At 37.0% G+C, this 20,349-nt stretch overlaps 1 protein-coding gene across 1 annotated transcript in view; it reads right to left on the bottom strand.

The window, feature by feature from the left end:
• RNF17 (ring finger protein 17) overlaps nucleotides 1–18,856 on the bottom strand; it is a 46,325-nt gene extending 27,469 nt beyond the window's left edge. The window contains exons 1-14 of the mRNA XM_061374323.1: nucleotides 18,811–18,856; nucleotides 18,013–18,068; nucleotides 16,012–16,102; nucleotides 13,708–13,788; nucleotides 12,253–12,353; nucleotides 11,299–11,470; nucleotides 9,852–9,928; nucleotides 8,916–8,990; nucleotides 7,377–7,651; nucleotides 6,114–6,191; nucleotides 3,417–3,575; nucleotides 2,622–2,811; nucleotides 1,991–2,156; nucleotides 491–681 (exon numbers count right to left, since the gene is read on the bottom strand). Coding sequence (XP_061230307.1) covers nucleotides 491–681; nucleotides 1,991–2,156; nucleotides 2,622–2,811; nucleotides 3,417–3,575; nucleotides 6,114–6,191; nucleotides 7,377–7,651; nucleotides 8,916–8,990; nucleotides 9,852–9,928; nucleotides 11,299–11,470; nucleotides 12,253–12,353; nucleotides 13,708–13,788; nucleotides 16,012–16,086 — 1,640 coding nt within the window. The 5' untranslated portion in view covers nucleotides 16,087–16,102; nucleotides 18,013–18,068; nucleotides 18,811–18,856. The remainder of the gene's footprint in view (nucleotides 1–490; nucleotides 682–1,990; nucleotides 2,157–2,621; nucleotides 2,812–3,416; nucleotides 3,576–6,113; nucleotides 6,192–7,376; nucleotides 7,652–8,915; nucleotides 8,991–9,851; nucleotides 9,929–11,298; nucleotides 11,471–12,252; nucleotides 12,354–13,707; nucleotides 13,789–16,011; nucleotides 16,103–18,012; nucleotides 18,069–18,810) is intronic.
• Nucleotides 18,857–20,349: the final 1,493 nt, after the last annotated feature.

Below are 20,349 nucleotides of genomic sequence, written 5' to 3'. Positions count from 1 at the left end.
GATGTTCTCCACCTCCTGCCTCTTCCACCATCCTTTTCAAAGCAGCTCTCCTCTGTCCTTACGCCCTATGCTATTCCTCCTATTCTATTTGTTGTGCTCCATGCATCACATGACATGGCCGGTTCTGATGTGGTGACTAATCTGTCACTGCCATCCATCCAAATTAAATATATACAAGGCTGATACATGTTTTTATGTCCATGGTAGACAATAAGGGCTTTTCCTTTTACCCCCCGTTATTCAACCTTGTGCATAAATTTAAATGTTATCATTTTCTAAAATAGGGTTTATTATCTAAATAAAACCCTGACTAGTGCACAAGATTATACCACAGCGCTTACTAGTGCAGGTGAAAAAAGGAAATCAACAAGTATTGCTGAAGATTAATACATTAATGTATCAGACATAAAAACCATCTTGCCTGGTAAATTTCACAAGTAATATGCTGTTATAGTTTATGGCATAAAAGTATAAACTAAAAAACACATACCTTGCCAAATCTAAAAAAACTAATGCATCCTTGAGAGACAATGGCATGTTACTGCATATGTTATTAAATGGAGGCTTTTTCAAATCCACAATGAGAACACCATCCTCTTCTCTAAATATGGTCATTAAAGCTGTTTTCTTATTTACCATTCCTAAAAATGTTTTGTTTGCTTCCTCTCCCCAGCCTTCACTCTGTGTTAGGAAAAAATAAAAGGTGACTGAAGATATCAGAGAATGTTAAAAGAAAAAAATTACAAAGAGAAATAAAAATAAAAATACACAAGAAAGAGACCACAGACATGTGAGCAGATGAAATACTGAACACAGTTAAGACTGTCTAGTCCATAGCCCGGACAACACTAAACACTATTCTTGCATAATGGATTTGTAAGGTTTTTTATCTGTACAGAACTGAGTCAAATCAAAAGGGTGCAGTTTTCACCACATTTCTTTTAAAGTTTCAAAATTTCATCCCCTCTGATTGTTCTGACAGATAAAACAGAATTGTCATAGGCTGTTTAATGTCACACTTCTGCTCTCCCAATTTGTTTCAAAATCTATTGTTATCTTTTTGTGTCTTTCTACAAATGTATAACATAGTTCGGTCAATTAACACATTCCTCCTCTCCACAATATCCTCCTTGACATTTAATCTACCTTGAGAAAGCCTGTCTGAATTTATTTCTTTTGGATCAAGTTAATGCACTTCTCACTTGATACTGCAAATCTGTGCTTTTTACGTGTAACAGCACATAGAAGGAAGGATTTTTACCTACACCTGTAAAAATTGTTTCTGATCCTTCCTATTTAAAGCTATTTCAGACAACATCAGGCTGGTATAGAAAAGCCACAAAACCAACCAGCAGTTACACAGTCAGGAATGCACAGCTGCTTTGGACATAATTAATTCCCATGTGAATGTGGCTAAGAGACCCAATACTGAAGAAAATAATGCTGCAAAATATGTCACTTTTCTAAGTGAATAAAGGCTGACAGTACTTTATTTGTTGCTATACTGAAACAAAACAAGTAACTTTTCAATAGTGGCAAAAAAAAGAAGTTACAAAGGACAATCCCTGAAAAGATCCCCTTAAAAAATCTGAAGCCATTTCTTCAGTTTGGATGGTTTTTAAAAGTTACTACTTACATAAAGTTATCAGACAGCCATGAAATACCACTTCTTTCATTTGTTTTAAAATTTGACAAGAGAACATGCCTAGAGTAAGAGCAATGAGATTTAAGCCTGATACATTTGCAAACCCAAAGGCTTTTAAAGACAGACTGCTATAAGCTCATTTCCTTTCCTATGAAAGTACGCAACCCATCTTTTTTTACAAGAGATTATTTAACTTCTTTTAAATAAAATATACCCTGTACTCTTGAATTTCCTTCTGTTTATACTGGAACAAGATCTATGTACATTATGGATGTGAGTTCTTCAGTATAAATCTCAGGAGAAGGAAAAAAATATTCTGAAATAGTACAAACACCTTTTACTTACTGCATTTTTGGGAACAACATCCTTCAATGAACACTGTACTGCTAATGGAGGAACAGCTGCAAGTTCTGCCTCAATATTCTCATCAGGCTTTCTTATAAACAAACTAATGTCATCTGTTTCAATAATTTGGAGAGTAGCAGGTTCAGGCCTTTCAGCAGGGACATACCTATTGTCAAAGGGAGTAGAAGCAGTGCTTAGCTTTAAAGTAAAAGAAACCCAACAACCCAAAAAAGCAAAAACCAAAGCCCAACACCAAAACCCACACCAAAACAAACCCTAGACTTAAAACAGAGGTCATTATTCCAGTAACTGGCATGATGTCATGTCACTGAAACAAAATTAGAGTCTCAACAAAATGCCTTTGTTTTTTTTAACATTGAAGACTCTGGTTCTCTTTTTCAATGCAAGTCTAAGTTAAATATTTTAACATGTGAAGGCTTGTACAGTTGTGTACTTACACATGTTGCCACATTCCTGTGGGAAATATATATGCACAAAATGTTAAGTGTCATCTGGGTATCTGATTATCTACTTGTGTGAGGCTGACTGAGGACTTCTTAGTAATGATTCTCCTGATTAACATCAGTCAAGGACAACAACTGCAAACAAGAAACCTTCTCTGTAAACATACCCTGAGAAAATCAGAACTATAGAGCTCCCAAAATCAAGCAGGAATACTTCTAGCAGTGCAATATCACAAACTTTGCATCTTATTGGACCACAAGGCTCCTTCTCATTTTCACTTTTTAGGGGAATTAAATCAGTGATGGTTCCACGGCACCACATTCCAGTTTCCTTACTCTTAATAAAAGCTCTAGCACCTATACAGAAGCAAAAAAAAATTCAGTATTTGAAGATGTCATACTGGAACTGTAATCACAGTTGTGCATAATGTTCTATTGTTGCCCGTCTTCCACAGATGGAGTAAATGGGCTACTGCTAAAACAAACACACAAAACACGTTAGAAACATTAACTTGACAGCCACCATAAGTTTTCTCCCCACATTCATTTACACAATATCTGTAAAGCTAGGAGGTGTTTGCCTTTTATTAAGAAGTAATTTCTGGGAAGCTTTGTGTACCTCTTAGTAATGGTGAAAACCCACTGAAGTTCAGAGCTATCACATACTTCCTATCAGGTTTCTAAGCACCTTCCAGAAGTAACAGTCAACATGTGGGCTAGAAGAGAATTTTAATGATTTAGCAATATATTGCTGTCTCTGATTTTTACTTTGAGAACTTTTTCTATCTATCCAGTTAGCAAACTTCAAGGGAATGTTGCTTGCATGAGAGGAAGCTGATTTACTGATGTAAGGAAAGAATCCCCCCATGACAAGGGGATTTGAACTAGATAATGTTTAGGAACCCTTCCAATCCAAACCATTTTACAATTCTAATGTAGCCCTTTAGAAATTGGTACTTTACCTAGCTCCAAAACATCTGAAGGCAAGAGAGATGAACTCTTATCACAGTAGTTTCTCAATTTCTTCCCCAAAACCCCTGCTTCTCTCTTCTGTGAGTATCTCTGAACATAGAAGTGGCATGGATTTATAACATGGGTTACGAACACTAGTTCTGTCAAACCTGAGTAAGGCAGAAAACAAATAATTGAACACTCCAAGTGATTCCAACAGATATTATTAGACATGAGATTAGGTTTATGTTGCATTAATCATGATAATATTAGCTCAAATATCTCTTAAATCTGACAAGTTTGCTCACACAAGTTTCAAACTAGATCACATGCTTGTTTTCTGGCTAAATCTGCGTTTTTAAACTACCTCCCTTATGCTACACTGCATAAAAATAACACTGAAAGCAGGCTACCACTGCTTGCAAAGTGGTAGCCTGAATTTAAGTAGGAAATTCAGAGTTCACATTCCCTCTATTCAACAGAGAAATAAGAAGCTTCTACAAAGCAAATTAGAGAGATTAAGACACTTATGTTTAAGAAGAAGTATGCCAGGCACTTTTGTATTCAGTGTAACTCATGAACACCTAAGGCTAGACAAGAGACAACCCTGTATAAAAAACTCAGTACTTCTTACTAAGCATCCAAATCCTTTGTCCTGCAGGTACCTCCCTTAATTTTGGATCTAAAATACAGGTTTCTCATTCTACTCACCCAAGCTGCTGAATAGGTCAGATGGTTTTAGAAGCCCAGCAACTCAATTCCTACATGAGTATTCTATATCACAAAACCTCCTGCAAAGAGCGAATAGCATCATCTAGATCCAATGCCATCTTCATGACTGATCAAGACACATCAGACAGATCTGCAGCATTCTAGAGCTAGCCATCTCTGTGCCCATCTCTTGAGCTACAGCTAATTTGGGCAGAAGATGGTACAAAGTACCTGGCATCTGAAACATTCTGACCATGTACACACGGCTGTGCTTGGAAGTTCAGGAAATGCAGTGTCCAGAACAGATGTAAGATTACTCTTCAGCATTTCCAGTGGAAAATATGGTATCTCAGTAAAATGTCTGAATGACTTGAAAGCTTTCACCTACAAGTACGCTAACTCTTCTGTATCACTCCTGGTCACCATCTCCAATGATGTGATGACTCAGCTACCATAAGTAGACCCAGAAAAGCATGTACTGACAGGCATTTCACTAGCTAAAGCAGAGGCTGATACCTCCAGCCAAAAAAAGCGTCAGAAACTAGGCAAGTTCTGGATCACTGAAAGCTTTTAAGCTGTTTGAGCATGTACCTTAAACTAAATGCAAACAAACAAAAAAATACCCCAACAAACCACAGCTGCCTGAAAAGGATTTGAAAATTTTATCAAATATTTATTATGTCTGATAACTAGCCCTACTACCAGGACAGAATGAAAAACTCATTAAATCAAACTTCAAATTATGCTTCCCATAATAAAAAAAAATCCAATATTGCATACAGCATGTATTTTAGTATATTACTGATAAAACCAATCAAGTAACTCTGTGATCATTTAGTCTCTTAAAATACATGAGAAATAGTCTAATTTAAATGTCTTGTAAAGCTCAACCTTATCACAGAACTGTGACAGCTGTGAGGTGTTTCTCCATGTTAAGTTTCTTGATATCTAATACAGGGTGAGCACATACCATATTTAACTTCAGTACGGGCACTGGGAGAATTTCTCAGCTAATACCTTATTTCTGAAGAATCTGTTATGGACTTAAACTGCTCAACTTCCCTAACACTGTCAAGCAAGTCCCACTAAGAGAAGCCAGTGAATTCTCATGTTATCGGATCAGAAACTGTCACAGGAAAAGCATATTTACATGACCCTGAGGTTAAAAAAAAAACCCAACCAACAAATAATAATAAAAAGCAGTTTCTTTTATCTTTTTTTCTTCACTACAAGTATTTCATGTCCTAGATTACGGCACATCTTTTCCCAGCTGTTCTTCTATGTCAACTTCTTAGGTCAGTTTCTTCTTCCCCAATACTGCAACCTCTATTCTTCCACTTTCATTACTATTTACACTCAACAATCAGCAAAGCTCGGAGCACCACATGAACTGTGCCTGCAGAATTTTTGAATGAAGTAACTTATTTCCTCAGTTTCTCTGGTTCACTCATAATTCAGAAAACCAAACACGGATGGAGAACAAGACAACAGTTCAAAATTCAGTATATGAACTACTAACCTAAGAAATGGGTCCCACTGTTCACAGCTGGCACTGCTATCATTATGTCAAATATCTGCCAGGTACTGAGAAGCACTGCGAGTGCCGAGTTGCTTGGTACTTCCTGTACTGCATCTTCCAACTAAGTGGTTTCATAGTAAACCATCAGATAGTATTGTCTTTACATCACAAGGAAAGCAGATCAGGGAGTCCTTTTGCAGAAGAAAACTGCTTGTGCCAAGAATAACATCTGTACTGCAAGCACCTCCCAGACTAGTTTTAACTGTAATGGAATCATGTACTCAAACTCTGCTCTTACATGAGAGCAAATACAGGCTAACTAGGGATGGTCAGATCTGCTTCCTAGCACATTCTTGATCTCAACTAGAATGCTAATGCATGTCCCCAACTCTTCAACAAATTCCAGTATTTGCTCTCACTACTTAGATGATGGGTCCCCATTAAACTAAACCATTTACCAGACAGGAAAGCCACTAACCAGCTTTGTGTTGAAAAGGCATTTCTTTCTCAAAGAGTTTCTTCCTCTGTTCATCAGCATGACATTCTGTGGGAAATGCTGTTTATTATTTTAGAAGAAAGGCACAATGCACTTATACATAGGTAGTAATGCAGCAAATACAGTAAAGAGACATTGCATCTATTGTAAAGATACTCGAACAGCAAAATTTCTCCCATCTGATGTGACTGAAGAGATTACACACACAGTGACTGTGTGCAGTGGCCAGCCTGCATGCTAATTCCCAAATTACAGAACCACCATTAAAAGTTTTAGATTCAAGACGTGCAAAACTCATACAATACTGCAGTCTGAAGGATTTTGTTCCAGTAAGAGGTTTGTGAAGCCCACTGGGATTCTGAAATAAACTGGTTTAGACAGTTGTGCCCAGGCTCTGAAATTTACTTCACTCTGATCACAGCTGTATGTTACCACAATTACTCTCACCACCCCTACCCTCTCTCTCGTTCTCCTCAAGCATTACTAATGATACACATTTTCTAGGTATGTTGTGAATGCAGAATGCTCTTAAGTTAAGCATCTTAATTATACTGTGAGACATATCTATTCCTCCCCATGCCATTATCTCATTGGCATTTCCATATTCCAATTTGTTCCTAATGCCTTTAGCCCTATTCCTGAGCACCTCCTGGGCATCAGCTTAGTGGGCTCTGCTAGACTCGCTCCAATATAACAGTGATTTTCAGTACTGCAGGGTCCAAAACTGGGCACAGTACTCCACATTAAGTACACAGTAATCCACTACTCCCAACAGCCTAATAGAGAGAAGAATCACTTCCTAGAACTGTTAGCTACATTCTTACTCATACAGTCCATGTAGTATCTGACAAACTGAAGAAGCTAAGTTACTGACAGTTCAATTAGAACACCACCCTGGGAGAAGATTTAGGAAGCCAAAGAACTGCCAGAAGAGAATTCTCCAGCCAATGTCAGAAACTCTGAGATGGACTGTAGTAATTAAGAGTCAAAGAGAATCATCCAGGCAAACACAGGAATTTATGACCCCTCTTTGAGCAAACTTGTGAGAGAGTTTTCACTAAGCTAAGCTGAAAGAGGAAAAAAAGAAATTCGGCTAAGTCAAAGGACGATAAAGTGAAACACAGGCACCATTAAAGAATTCATACAAGCCAAGTATAACTACAAACACACAACATCATATAAACCACATAAATAACATCAGGCTCAAGAATGGAACATTGAACGCATCCAGTATTAAAAACTTACTTTCCAGGTCATCTTCAAATATTTCTTCTATTATGACATCAGGGCTGGATGGAGTCTTGGGTAGAACAGGAATATTCTGCTCACGTATCATAGGACGTGTTTCTTCTACTTGAGTATTTCCCACTTCTTTGTGAACACAGAGCTTATTTGCAAGAGCCTTTATTTTACTTTTTCTATTACATGCTGGAAAAATATTCTGTACAGAGGACTGACTATCACAGTCTTGTATTTCTTCTTTGTCATCAAGGATATGAGTGTGTTGTCCATTATCTTCACTGGTTTTGGGAAAACATTTATTTGGAGACAAATTAGTAAAATCTACTTTGTTTACTAAAAAGCATGTAAGTCAAAGCTGAAGTTTTATTGAGAACACATCACTATGTTAAGAAAACACCTCATAAGTGCTAGCTGAAATAAACTGTGTTAAATATTTGAATACCAAGACAACAAAACAAATAATATGATTCTGAAACCTAAGGACTGGCACAGAAATGACACATTCTTGTCCACAGCTCAATACACCTGCTTAAATGATCAGAGAACACAGCCACAAATACAAACTATTTGCAAGAAATGTTAATGTGACAGGCAGTTCACATTAACACCAAAAGGGATGTTAGGTGCTTTTGTACAGCTACTCTTCACTGTGATCTACAGGACTTTCAAATATTACAGTATGCAAATAAGCCTTTTTTAACATAACCCGTGCTAACTACAACAGCCCTAACTGCAACTCCATTCTAGTTTCTCAAGTTCTAGTTTCTTTAGTTTAAAGACTCCAGGAAAAAATAAAGGGACTCATAAATGTAATTTTTAAACAACAGCTTAAGTAATTTTTTTTGGCATTTCACAAAATCAGTATTTAAACTCCAAAGAGGAAAGACTGTAAATCTCAGTATTTTGTTTTAGAGAGCTATTTACACTGACATGAAATAATTTTCATATGCTGAAATGATAAACATCTCTAATACATGTAGTATGAACATGCAGACAGTACTCAGGGACACGGTTTAGTGGTGGACTTGGCAGTGTTATGTTTATGGTCAGACTCAACAATCTTAAGGGTCTTTTCCAAACTAAACAATTCTGTCCTGTGAGGGTGGTGAGGCACTGGAATAGGTTGCCCAGGGAGATTGTGAATGCTCCATCCCTGGCAGTGTTCAAGGCCAGGTTGGACAAGGCCTTGGGTGATATGGTTTAGTGAGGTGTCCCTGCCCATGGCAGGGGGGTTGGAACTTGATGATCTTAAGGTCCTTTCCAACCCTAACTGCAGCCAAAGCTGAAAAGCATACAATGTAACAAGATTTTGGTAACTGATACAGTGAAATGTGATTGGGTGAAACACAAGTAAAACTCGTCAGAACTGAAACACTGAGTTAAGTGGAATGCTGAGAAAAGCAACTGAAGTTTTGCCTTGTTTCATTACATTCTTAGAAACCCATAAGCATATACAGATATTTTTTTTTAGTCTCCAATACATATTTAACCATCACAAGAACAGAAAAATTACTGTATATATATTATTAAAAACATACTTACTGCCCTGCTGTTCCCCATTCAATCCTGCCCAAATTTTGTAACAAAAATGTAATCTTATCAGTGTTCAGGAAGAATCTCGAAAGAAAAACATTACAGAAGATGAAATGAATACCTAAATCACTCTTGACAGTTTTTGATGTATGGTATTTTTCAGCACACTATTAATGGAGAGGTAAAATAACAGATAAATTACCCCATTTTCATTTTTTCTCTCCTATTAACAACAGATTTAGTTGCTCATTTATCTTCACATTCATATTTATAACACTCTTGCCTTTTGCTTTCTCTCGCTCAAATGCAGAGTACTCCAACATTCACTTACCAAGTTTTCACACCTACACTCAGTTAAGCTCAACAAACAGTTAACTGAAGTCCAAAATGTATGCTATTGTTCCACTTACTGTTATGCTAATAAACAGCTATTTCATTGATGAATGTATTGTTTGAAGCTAACAGACTTTTTAGGCTATCAGAACTTTAAGTATCAAATTCTCAGCTTTGCTGTCCAGTTATAACAAGCAATTTGTGAAAACAGAAGCATAAGTAGTCCCAAAAGAAGCATTTAAGTTTTTTTCTGAAGGTGAGAAATAGATTAAAAAAAAAAAAATCAAGCCATTATTACCCCAATTTATTTCTGCTTATAAGGGAAAGGCATGCAAGCTTAAAAGTGGCAGAAATACGTTAAGAATTTTATAAATGCATATATAGGTTTACATAGGAGAAAACTACATGTGCTTTTTCCCCAGTGCCTCAGATGAGGGCTACTCCATATTGTTAGTGATGAGTATATGTTCATCTGAACTAGCAGTTTTTCAATAAAAGGTAAGTGAAGCAGCTTGATTTCTGCAGCTTAACTGTTACACTAACAGTTTCTGTAACTGAGATATCCAGTACATCCATTTACCTCCCAGTTTACCTCCTATTCCAGTTATTTACCTTGGAGATAATTTTTCCTTCAACCTATTCACTATTGAGAGCTCATCCTCAACTGGCAGCTTTAAATTATAAATAACCTGAAATTAAGAAGTACAGTCTTAGCTTCTATTATATAAAAAGCACATTATACAGGCATCTATTATCAACAACATAACAAAGCCAGAATATAACATCTTTAATTTTACAGAAAAAAACCCAAGAGTTTCCTCATTAACAGCCAGTAGCCAGGTCTCAATTATGTCTTCTTACATTGCTAAGACCTAATGGCTAGCAATTTTGTAATGTTAGCATGTAAGTAGAAGTCAGATTTTCCTTTTGTATGAAAAGCTGCTAAGAAGGTGATTTTAAGTAAGAAGGCAGTGGTGTCCTCTTAAGGAAGACGACAGTGGCGGGTGCCAGCTCCCGAAAGTCAAACTGGGCAAGACAGAGGAAAAATGGCAGAAAAAAGGAGGGATTAAACTTCTTTTCTGCATCAGATGAGAAACACTATGTTTCTTCATATGCAATGTGACGACCAGATGCAGGAAACAGAACAGCCTAAAAATCATACTGCTTCAAAAAATTGTGAGACCAGTTTCTCATTATCTTTCCCAACACAAAAACTACAAAGGCTGCAAATGAAATAACTGGTACCAAGTTTAGAAAAATAATGAAGCTAATTCATATACACCTCATTTTAAATATTAAAATGTGCAACTCATTGCCACTGCATACATGTAATGCAAACATGTACACACACAGGCACATTACCACAAGCATTAGCAAGACATTCAAGGAAGTGTTGCACAAGCTTATATAGAATGAAGCAATGTTTATTTAGTGTAACAAACCTGATATATCCTAACAATTATAAAATCCTTAACCTTCAGCTTCCTGTACTCACTGAACACTTCTTCCTCTAAGCACCTTTTCCTTTCTCATCAGAGACAAGAGACTTCACAGGATAGATCTTTGGTCTGATACAGCACACGAGGTAGTGTGGGTTTCTATGGGCAGCAGGTATTATGGGGGTGAAGAACAGAAGGCCTGGGATCAAGACGATCAAGAGAGTGTGGCTATTAATTCTGGAGTAGTTCAGCGAGAAGGCTGGAGAGCCCTGGAACAGGAAAGGCTCGAAAGACTCCTAAAGGGATGAGAAAAGTGCCCTTTCACTGATCAGTATTGTGCCACAGTTTTCCTGTCCTCCCACTCCATTTGCCTTTTCAGACAGCAAACTCTTCAAGGCAGGGACCATATCTTTTGTTTCCCATCAGTTACCAGACCCTGATTTGTGACTAAGACTAAGCATAAAGTGTGTGTGTGTGTCTGTGTGTGTGTAGAGGTGGGGTAAAAACATACTACTGCTACAGTACTGAAGTCAGCGAAGTTGTAAGACACATCACAGAACGGTTCAATCCAAACTTGAATATATTCATTATATTTTTTCTCAGTGCAAGAATGTAACTACCTGAGCAAGATCACAATAGGCTCTTGCAGAAGGTGTAACTTTCAACTCCTTTGCAATCCTAACAACACCAATCAAGCACTTTTTCTTCTCTTCAATGACTTCCTTAGCTTTTGCAATACCAGCACTGTAGTTGTTGACACTCTTCACTAATTCTGCACATAATTTCTTTTTCCTGTATTAAAAACATGATTTTTCAGAATTTAATACGCCCTCAGCTGTACAAACTTCACCTGAACACACAACTGCCAGTTATACCACAATACAAAGTGGATACATCTCGCACAGAAATACAATTTTTCTCAAACCGTGGAAAGTATGGAAAATCTGATATTCAGAGGAGCCACAGAAGTTAAGAATTCACAGTGAAAAGCCAACTGGAGAAACGTTTCTGGTTTTATTCAACATTTAAGCACTCTTCTATCCAAGCCTCCTGATACTTTCATACACACCCAATTGAAAACAGCTGGCTTTTACAGTTCAGCTTATTAAGATTCCAAACCCAACTCTCAAAAGACTTTTCTGTAATCATAAGCTTTGACACCTTAAATCTTCATTTTTGGAATGAAGAAATGAAGGGTCACTAGGCTTCTATCAGCTTCAAAATTTGCTGAAATTAAAAAAAAAAATTAAAAAGAAGTTATTCTTGCTGATCCCCCACCAGAGCAGAACTGCCCAAAACTGAGCCATTTTGGAAAACCAACATCCTCAAGACAAAGTTATTTTTGTTTTTTAAAGAGCAGAGGCTGCATAAGCTAGTTTTTTTTCTAGCCATGCAAACCAGCTCTGAGATTCCATTATGGAAGGGCAAAAATACTGCGCAAAAATTAGACAGGTGTTATGACATACCCCTACGAGGAACACAATTTTATTTAGAATTCTTTTATCTGAACTAGAAACAACTTCTTGATAAAAGTAACTGACCACTCCATTCTACAAACCAGATTACTACACTACCTTGAGAGCAGAGAAGCAGCAAGTTCATCAAATTTTCTATCTGCTGTTTCTGCAACTTTGTCTCCATCCTGCTTCACTTTCAGTTCCAAATATTTCAGCATCTGTTTTGTTCAGTATTGAATAAACATGCATTTATTTTTTTTTTTTTAATTCAGAATAGAAACAATAAAGAGTAAGTGATCAATACTCTCAGCAGAAAAGAGTGACACCAAACCACATAAGACACTTAGGAGTGTCACTTAAACCAGTTACAGCTCATTAATCGCTTTCCTCATCTGTTTGCACAGTCTGGAGCCTCATGTCAACTAAAGTCCTTAGAGCTATGAGACAACTACAGATCTTGAACCCTCTGCCTCACTTTCACTACCTGACATTCTAATGCAGAACCATACACAGCACGCTAAGAGTTCTACCGGGTTTTTAAAACTTATTGTGTGCATAAAAGTAAGTTTTTTCCCCTGGTAAGCATCAGTTTTGTTACTATAGTTACATTTAATGAAGAGACTGTGGAAAAAAAAAATCTCAGTAATGCAGAACTGCTTTGGCAATTCTCTTTGCTGAAAAGCTGTTGGAAAACCCCAGCTGCATGCATGCATGAGTTATTTTATTAGAGCTGCCAAAGTGGTAGGTTTTTATGAGATGCTGTTAGTGTATGAATTAGGTATTCAACGTAACTTTTACTGGCAGACTGGCCACTGCAAGAAAACAAAAAAGGGAATGGAGCACAGGCTTTAAATACGTGTCATGCCACACTTACTAGGCTGAATTTGCTTTAAGCTTTTGGATCATTAAACACTTCTGTGTCTCGGTATCTTAGAATACTCATAAAGAAAGGGCAAAGACAGAACTGCAAGCTTTTCCACAGTGCATTCAATAAGAGCTAAGTTTAAATAAAATAATTGTCATTGGTGTATTATAGGTTACTGAGTAAAAACTTTCAACAGCATCATCCAGCACTTTAGGATTCTTCCTGTATTTTATACTGTGCATAAAAATACATTACTTGATTTACACATTTTGCATACTGTGTCTGTCAGCATTATTACTTCTGTGGTCCATATAATTTCTTTTCCACTTTAACTCCAGGAAGAGGCACGAGAAAACTAAAAAGTTAGCGCAGCTGCTACAGCAAAAATTAGTGCTGAATTTAACCCTGACTCAATGAAACAAGAGCTTAGTACTTAATGACCAACATATATATGATTCTGCTAAATACATGGAATAACCTATTGACTTTAAATTATGGAGAGGCTCATGTACTTCTTTTACAGACTACTACAGCCTGGAGTTTAAAGCTGTATATTCACAGAAATAGCACAAACAGTTGAAGGACAGAAGAGATGCCAAATGAATGCAGTAAAAGCATGTTTAAATAGTGTATTAATGCATGACTACTCACAACAAAAAGCGTCAGTCAAGGACATAATTTAATAATTAATAATTTATTTCACCCACCTCATTTGCATCATGTAAGTGGTGGAGATTACAAATAGCAATGCCCAAAGCTTCATCAATATCTTCCGTAATTTTGCTGTCCTGGGGAAAGATTTGCCAATGAATATGAAGTTGCCTGTATGACTAGAAGACACGGGCTAGAGATGGGCTAGACACACTCGCTATTTTGACGAAGAGGCATTTGATGTGCTTGATTATCTCTGTAAGGCTCTGAGCAGCTCTATATCCACAAACAGGTTGAAAATACTGAGCTCACCTGAATTACACTGAACACATTACATTGTAGTATTTCTGAAACAAGGTTCTAAATTTTTGTTTGTTAAATACATGCAATTTATTTGCACACCTGCATACACAAAAAAAACCCAGCTAGTACATGAAGGAAGGAAAAGATAGTACATGAAGGAAAGCAAAATAAAGTTACTAAAAGAGAACAAAGAAAACATGCAAGATTCAAGAACGGGAAAACTGCAGCTTAGAAAAAAAAATATTCAGGAATATCATTTGGGGAAAAACAACAAAAACCCAAACATAATAAACTCCCAGTGTTACGCTGATGTGAGAAAAGACAATAAAATACTTACACATGAATTGGCACAAAAGCAAATGCACATACAGAAATGTATTTTGTCACTGGCACTACTAAAGCTAGTGTTAAACAGTGCTGGTTATTTTGCTAAAAGCAAAATGGTATCATGAGCTGGGAAGGCACCAAAGAGTCAGGGATGGTGCTGTGTAAGTCTGTCACTATCAGGCAACCAGATCACCTTGCCAAAAGGCAAGGTAACTAAAATACAAACATCTCTAATTTGTAAAGGGCTCCTCACTAGTGTTAAAGAGAACAAACACAACACTAGGGAGAAATCCAGGCTTAGAGTTAAAAAACCTGAAACAGTTCTGCATCTGACCAGATACTGGTATAAGTGAAAGGATGTGCTGCCCACAGTTTGAGAGAGCCCTGTTAGTCACATACATCATTATGGAGTTTAGTAAAGATATCGTATCACTTCCATCGTTAGAACAGCTTTCCCATTAATGCATCTGCATGTATCAGACCAATTATGTCTCCTTCCTAGAAGAGGAAGAAAACTCTCTTCCTGCACCAATTTGGATGTTAACCATATTAGGAACCTTCCCTGTGACAACTATTCCCACTCTATTTTGAGCAGATGCAAGGAGACCTAACAGGTAAACACATTATGGAGTTACACTGCTCCCTCTCTGTGGTTCCCATTATGATCCATGATGCAGAAATAAAAATAATTCTAAAACTTGAAAGCCATGGATATACTCAGTAATGTAAGAAATAATATTGCCAAAGATCTAGTAATCATCAACCACTCCCCAAGGAGTTTGGGGGAAAAAACCCCACCACAACCAACTAACCAACCAAACAGCAAGTAGCAGCTAGACTAGGATCTCAATAAATGTGGATTTTCACATGAGATCATTCTCAATAACTTTCTCAGAAAAAAAAAGTATTTTGTCAAAAGAGGTGACTAGCATCAAAATACTACTTACAACCTCAGACTTAAGATGCTCCAAAGATAACCTCATGATATTTCCTTTAATACTCTGTCAATAGTAATATATTGAATTTAAGGTAACATGATAGAGCTTTATTTCAAATAGACTTTTCAAAAAAATGTTAAGAAAACCACTTTCAAACTCTGACGGGCACTACAGTAAAATTACTTAAGGAGCCAAGACAAGACAGCCGCAAAGCTACAATTCTGTCAAGGTAACTGTGCAGCACAATGTCCATAGAAGCAAACAGGACTAGCATAGGATATATTCACTTCAGTTTGTTCTGGAATTTTGAAATAACCACAACACTAATTCATCTGGCCTAAACCTTGCACAAACCCCATTCAGAAAGATCAAGTTAGAAACTTTAATAGAATGTTTCAAGAGAGATCCATTTGTCCAACAACCCTGCTGCCCTGAATGACTTTAAGAATGTGTTGCATGAGCCTTGCAGCCACCTCAAATTCAAAAGAAATAAAAAAACCCTAAACCCAAATATTACAAAGCTTCTGGTATTTTTTAAGAAAAATTCAAAACACAAAGTTGCACAGTCAGCTGAATATACTAGCCCTTGTCAGCTATGATCTGGTTGGGTGTAACCTGCACTCACTTTGCCAAGTTACTTCACACTATAGGTGCACATCAATTCTATGAGAATATGAGAATGATAGTGCCTAGCTATTAAGGATGCAAGCTTTCGTTTTTGAAAGTGCATTGTTAACTATGTATATACAAAAATAACAAGTGAGAATATAAGGAAATTTCACATTAACACACCATGTCTGCTGATGGAGTTACAGCTGGTTTATTCCTCAGCCCACCATTTGAAGAAACTGGATGTGTTGTGACCATACTGTGACTCAAGTGCCTGCAAAAAAAAAAATTCAAGGAAAAATCTACATATTTTAGCTAAATATCAATCTTCCCACATATGCTTTAGACAACTTGAGTATTTCAAAATCTGTCATTAAATACATACATATGCCTATTCCTGAAACAGTAGAAATTCACGCTATGACATACTGCGAGATAATACCTCATTTTCAAGAAGTTTCCTTTCTACCAGCATCATCCTAAAATTTGTATTTAGGAACATTTTTCATTTAACAATTTTAGCAAGGCTGACCAAAACCTTAGCTAGGTGGTCATCATTTTATCTTTAGTGAGAATAAGATGTGTGACTATTAACGTTCCAGGATTAACTTTTCATTTGTTGCCCCAATATTTTTATATATATATATATAATTATATATATAAAATTGTAATTATATATTAATTATAAATATATATTTTATATATATGCTGTTAAAATGCTTAGACTACATGGTAAATTACACTAAAGACACCAACTGATAACCAAAGTCTCTTAAATGCTGCTGTATGGCCATCCACACCCACTCTGGCAAATTACGCATGGATGTGAACATGCATCAAAACTTTCACTTTAAAAAGCCTGTGTAAACCAGCCTTATAACATGGAAGAAGCACCATGGTGCTCTTCCTGTGCTTGGTTTGCTATTTCTAATGGACTCTGAGAGGACTTGGAGAACACTACTGCAGAGCCTAACAGCCATATATGAAATCATAGAATAGTTAGGGTTGGAAGGGACCTTAAGATCATCTAGTTCCAAACCCCCTGCTATAGGCAAGGACACCTCACACTAAACCATGCCACCCAAGGCTCTGTCCAACCTGGCCATGAACACCATTAGGGATGGAGCATTCACAACTTCCTTGGAAAGCCCATTCCAGGCCCCCTACAAGGATGCTGGGGAGGGACTCTTTGTTAGGAACTGTAGTGATAATACAAGGCGTAATGGGTTAAAACTTAAACAGGGGAAGTTTAGATTGGATATAAGGAAGACATTCTTTACTGTAAGGGTGGTGAGGCACTGGAATGTGTTGCTCAGGGAAGCTGTGAATGCTCCATCCCTGACAGCGTTCAAGGCCAGGCTGGACAGAGCCCTGGGTGACATGGTTTACTGTGAGGTGTCCCTGCCCATGGGGGGGGGGGGGGTAGAACTAGGTGACCTTAAGGTCCTTTCCAACCCTAACTATTCTATGGTTCTATAGGCCCTCTTCAGATACTGGAGTTTCCATTTCATTCTGGACAAGGTTTGTGATGCACATTACATGCACCAATCCCAGAAGACAAATTTCCTCTATCTCCCTCATGTAACGTATCTGAGAATTATCTGGGCCTATTCTCATTTGTGTCAACATAAATCACCACAGCTACGGCAGTGGAGAGAAAGACAACCGCTTTAAGACTTCAGGTTCACACAGGCTACATAAATAAGCAAGTGACTGTAGCTTAAGATTATGATAATACACAGAACATTGCTAGCATCTAATCTTTATAGCTGTGAACTGGTTATCTAAGCAGAAGGTGCTATGGAAGCAGCAGGGGGGTGGAGGGAAGGAGGTGCTTCAATGGTAACAGTCCTTCCTGGCGCAGTCTGGCATTTCAGTAGTTCTCCCTCTGAACCTTCATCAGGAAGTTACTACAGTGCTTAAAACTTACAGTTCCAAACATTTTCAAGCCAAACCAATCTGCTTCTTGCTGCCTTTCAATGAATGTTATTTGCACAAGAGTCAAGCAAGCTGTTCCCACAGTACCAGACATCCATACTGAGGAGACATTAAAGAAGTTTAAAGAATGTATTATTAAAAAGAAATCAGAGCAAGAAAACCAGCTGGAAATGCTTGCTTGGTCAAGTCTTCCCCCATTGTGGCATCTAAATACACAAACCACATCCGAGTTAAAAAAAGGTTTACCTTGCTAGCCTTTGTGAGTTGCCAGTGTGCAGCCCAAGTTTAAAATCACTTTTGTTCTAAATTCAGAGGAAAAGAGTAAAACAAGTTCAAATGCAGGGTTAAATCCAAGTCCAAGTTAACAATATCAACAAAAATAAAAAAATAATTCTATAAACCTGTTTTCACCTCTCCCCCCACCCCATTTCAGTGAGATTAAGCTTCAAAGTATGTACTGTGGAACTGAGCAAGAAGAGGTTTAAAAAACAGCTCCCATGCTGAAGTTCTGTAGAAAACAGTGTACCTTTGTGGTAAATGGAAAGTATTTCTAGTAAAAGGAATGCTGATTTCCTTTCCGAAATACATTCGTAAGTTACAGAATATTGTGCAAAGTGAAGCTAGCTTTTTTTGTTTTTGTTTTGTTGTTTTCTATTTAAATCTTTTAAGTCCTTTTATTCAGGAGCTGACAGAGTATTTTGTTTTCTTTAACTTGCGTATGTGCCAGTTACTTTCTTCCACATTTTGTGCAAACAAGAGGGTGGAATGGAACTGGCAACGTGAGGCATTAATGAGGACTATAAAAATAAACCTTCCTAAAACCATACCTCAGGCATCAGATGGGCTCTACATAGCCACACTGCGTAACAACTAGTGCTAACAAAGACTTGCTGGGGAGCAGGTGGTTATGGAGTGCAGGCTCTTAACTCACATGGGACCTAATCTTGCTTTAATCACTTTCAATAAAAATGTAAAAGCTCCTGTAACATCACTATTTCAGACTACTACAGTGACTACCAAACAGAAAGCTTTAAATCAACTTACTTCTGCAGAAGAGAGACCAAAAAAAATGGAGTCTTCATCCTTCACATAATCATGCAAGGCTGTAAAAACAAGCATAGGAAACACTTTGACTATCAATGTTGTTAACTGCAAGGCATCTTAATCAGTAAGACAAACAGGAAGGACAACCAGAGTAGTCTTCTAGAGAGTATCCATCAAGTCAACAGGAATTTGTACATCAACTTTTGTAATGACAGAATTTTAAAGCTAGAAATGTAATTCCAGATAAAGAGATCTGGTAGTTATCTTAGAATTACAAAAAAACCAACACCACCCCCAAACAAAAAACAACCCCAAAACTTACTTGCATTTAATATTTACTGTATTATCTGCATTATTACCTATATTACATTGTTTCTACATTCAGGACATGATAAATGCATGAAAGGGAATGCAAAAACTCAAAACACACATTCAAAATCAGTATCTATAGTAGAGGAAAAAAAAGTGTTTTTGTAAAGCATCCGTAAGTTTTATGTACTGCCCAGGATTTTGCAACTTTCAGAAAAAAACTACTCAAGCAGAAAATTCCAGAAAAATGAGGCTTCTTTTTAAACCAAACTTTTCAGTAGCTTTGTCAGTAACAACAAAAGAAAAAGGTATCGATTGCTCTTCCTAAGTGCTGGAAATGCAGTAAATAAACAATGCATTAATCAAATCTGGCAGTGCATCGGTTGTCTTAAAAAAGCATATAAAATATAAATTAATAGTTAACACTGCATACCACAAAGTTGTTGGAAGTAAGATCCAAAAGCTTTACCTTTCACATTCATAGCTTTTGACATATGACAGAAAGCCCTGTTTTTCCAGTTTGGTTCTATTAAATCCTCTTCTAGTATCTTAAGACGTTGCCTTCAGAAATGGAAGTAAAGGTTTAGGATCATTAGGGATATCAACTGAACAGGAATTCTGACTTCCAACTCTTAGAACGACAGCTGCCTACTTTTTTCCAAGTGACTTTATGAAGAAGGTGCAGTCAGTTAAATGCATATAAAAAAAGTGTTATCCTCTTAACTGGAAAAGTAATTTTTCTCCTATGATGCAGAATTCATCATCCATGAAGGTGGTACTAGAGCTTTTAGACATGCACCATTTAAGGTAACTACAGCCAGCATTAATAAACTGTTTAACAGTCAGTCTTAATGACATTCATTCTACAGTTAATTAAAAGTATATTGAGTAAATCAACGGTGATTTATTTCTAGACATACAGATCAGTATGCTATAGTGGTAGCCTAATAACACCATTATTTGAAAGATGCACTTAAAATGGCTTTTCTCTGAACCTACTCCAAGTGCTAGAATTTTCCACAAATTACATTTCACACCCACACATTAAGAAAAAATAAAAAAAAATTGCATTACTGCAGAACACAAATAGTATTTTCTACATTTCTTCAATAGTATTTCCTGGTAATTACACTATCAGAACTTCAAAATATTAAAGACACTACAGTAATCCCATCTTCACATACCTTACACCTTTCATTTTTCTTCTAGGAAATTCTTCATTACCATCAG

The sequence above is a fragment of the Neopsephotus bourkii genome, unplaced genomic scaffold (assembly GCF_033783945.1).
Source record: "Neopsephotus bourkii isolate Nb327-2 ecotype Australia unplaced genomic scaffold, CSIRO-AGI_Nbou_v1 NB_1638, whole genome shotgun sequence".
Taxonomy (NCBI): Eukaryota; Metazoa; Chordata; class Aves; order Psittaciformes; family Psittacidae; genus Neopsephotus; species Neopsephotus bourkii.
This window is presented reverse-complemented; position numbering and strand designations above follow the sequence as displayed.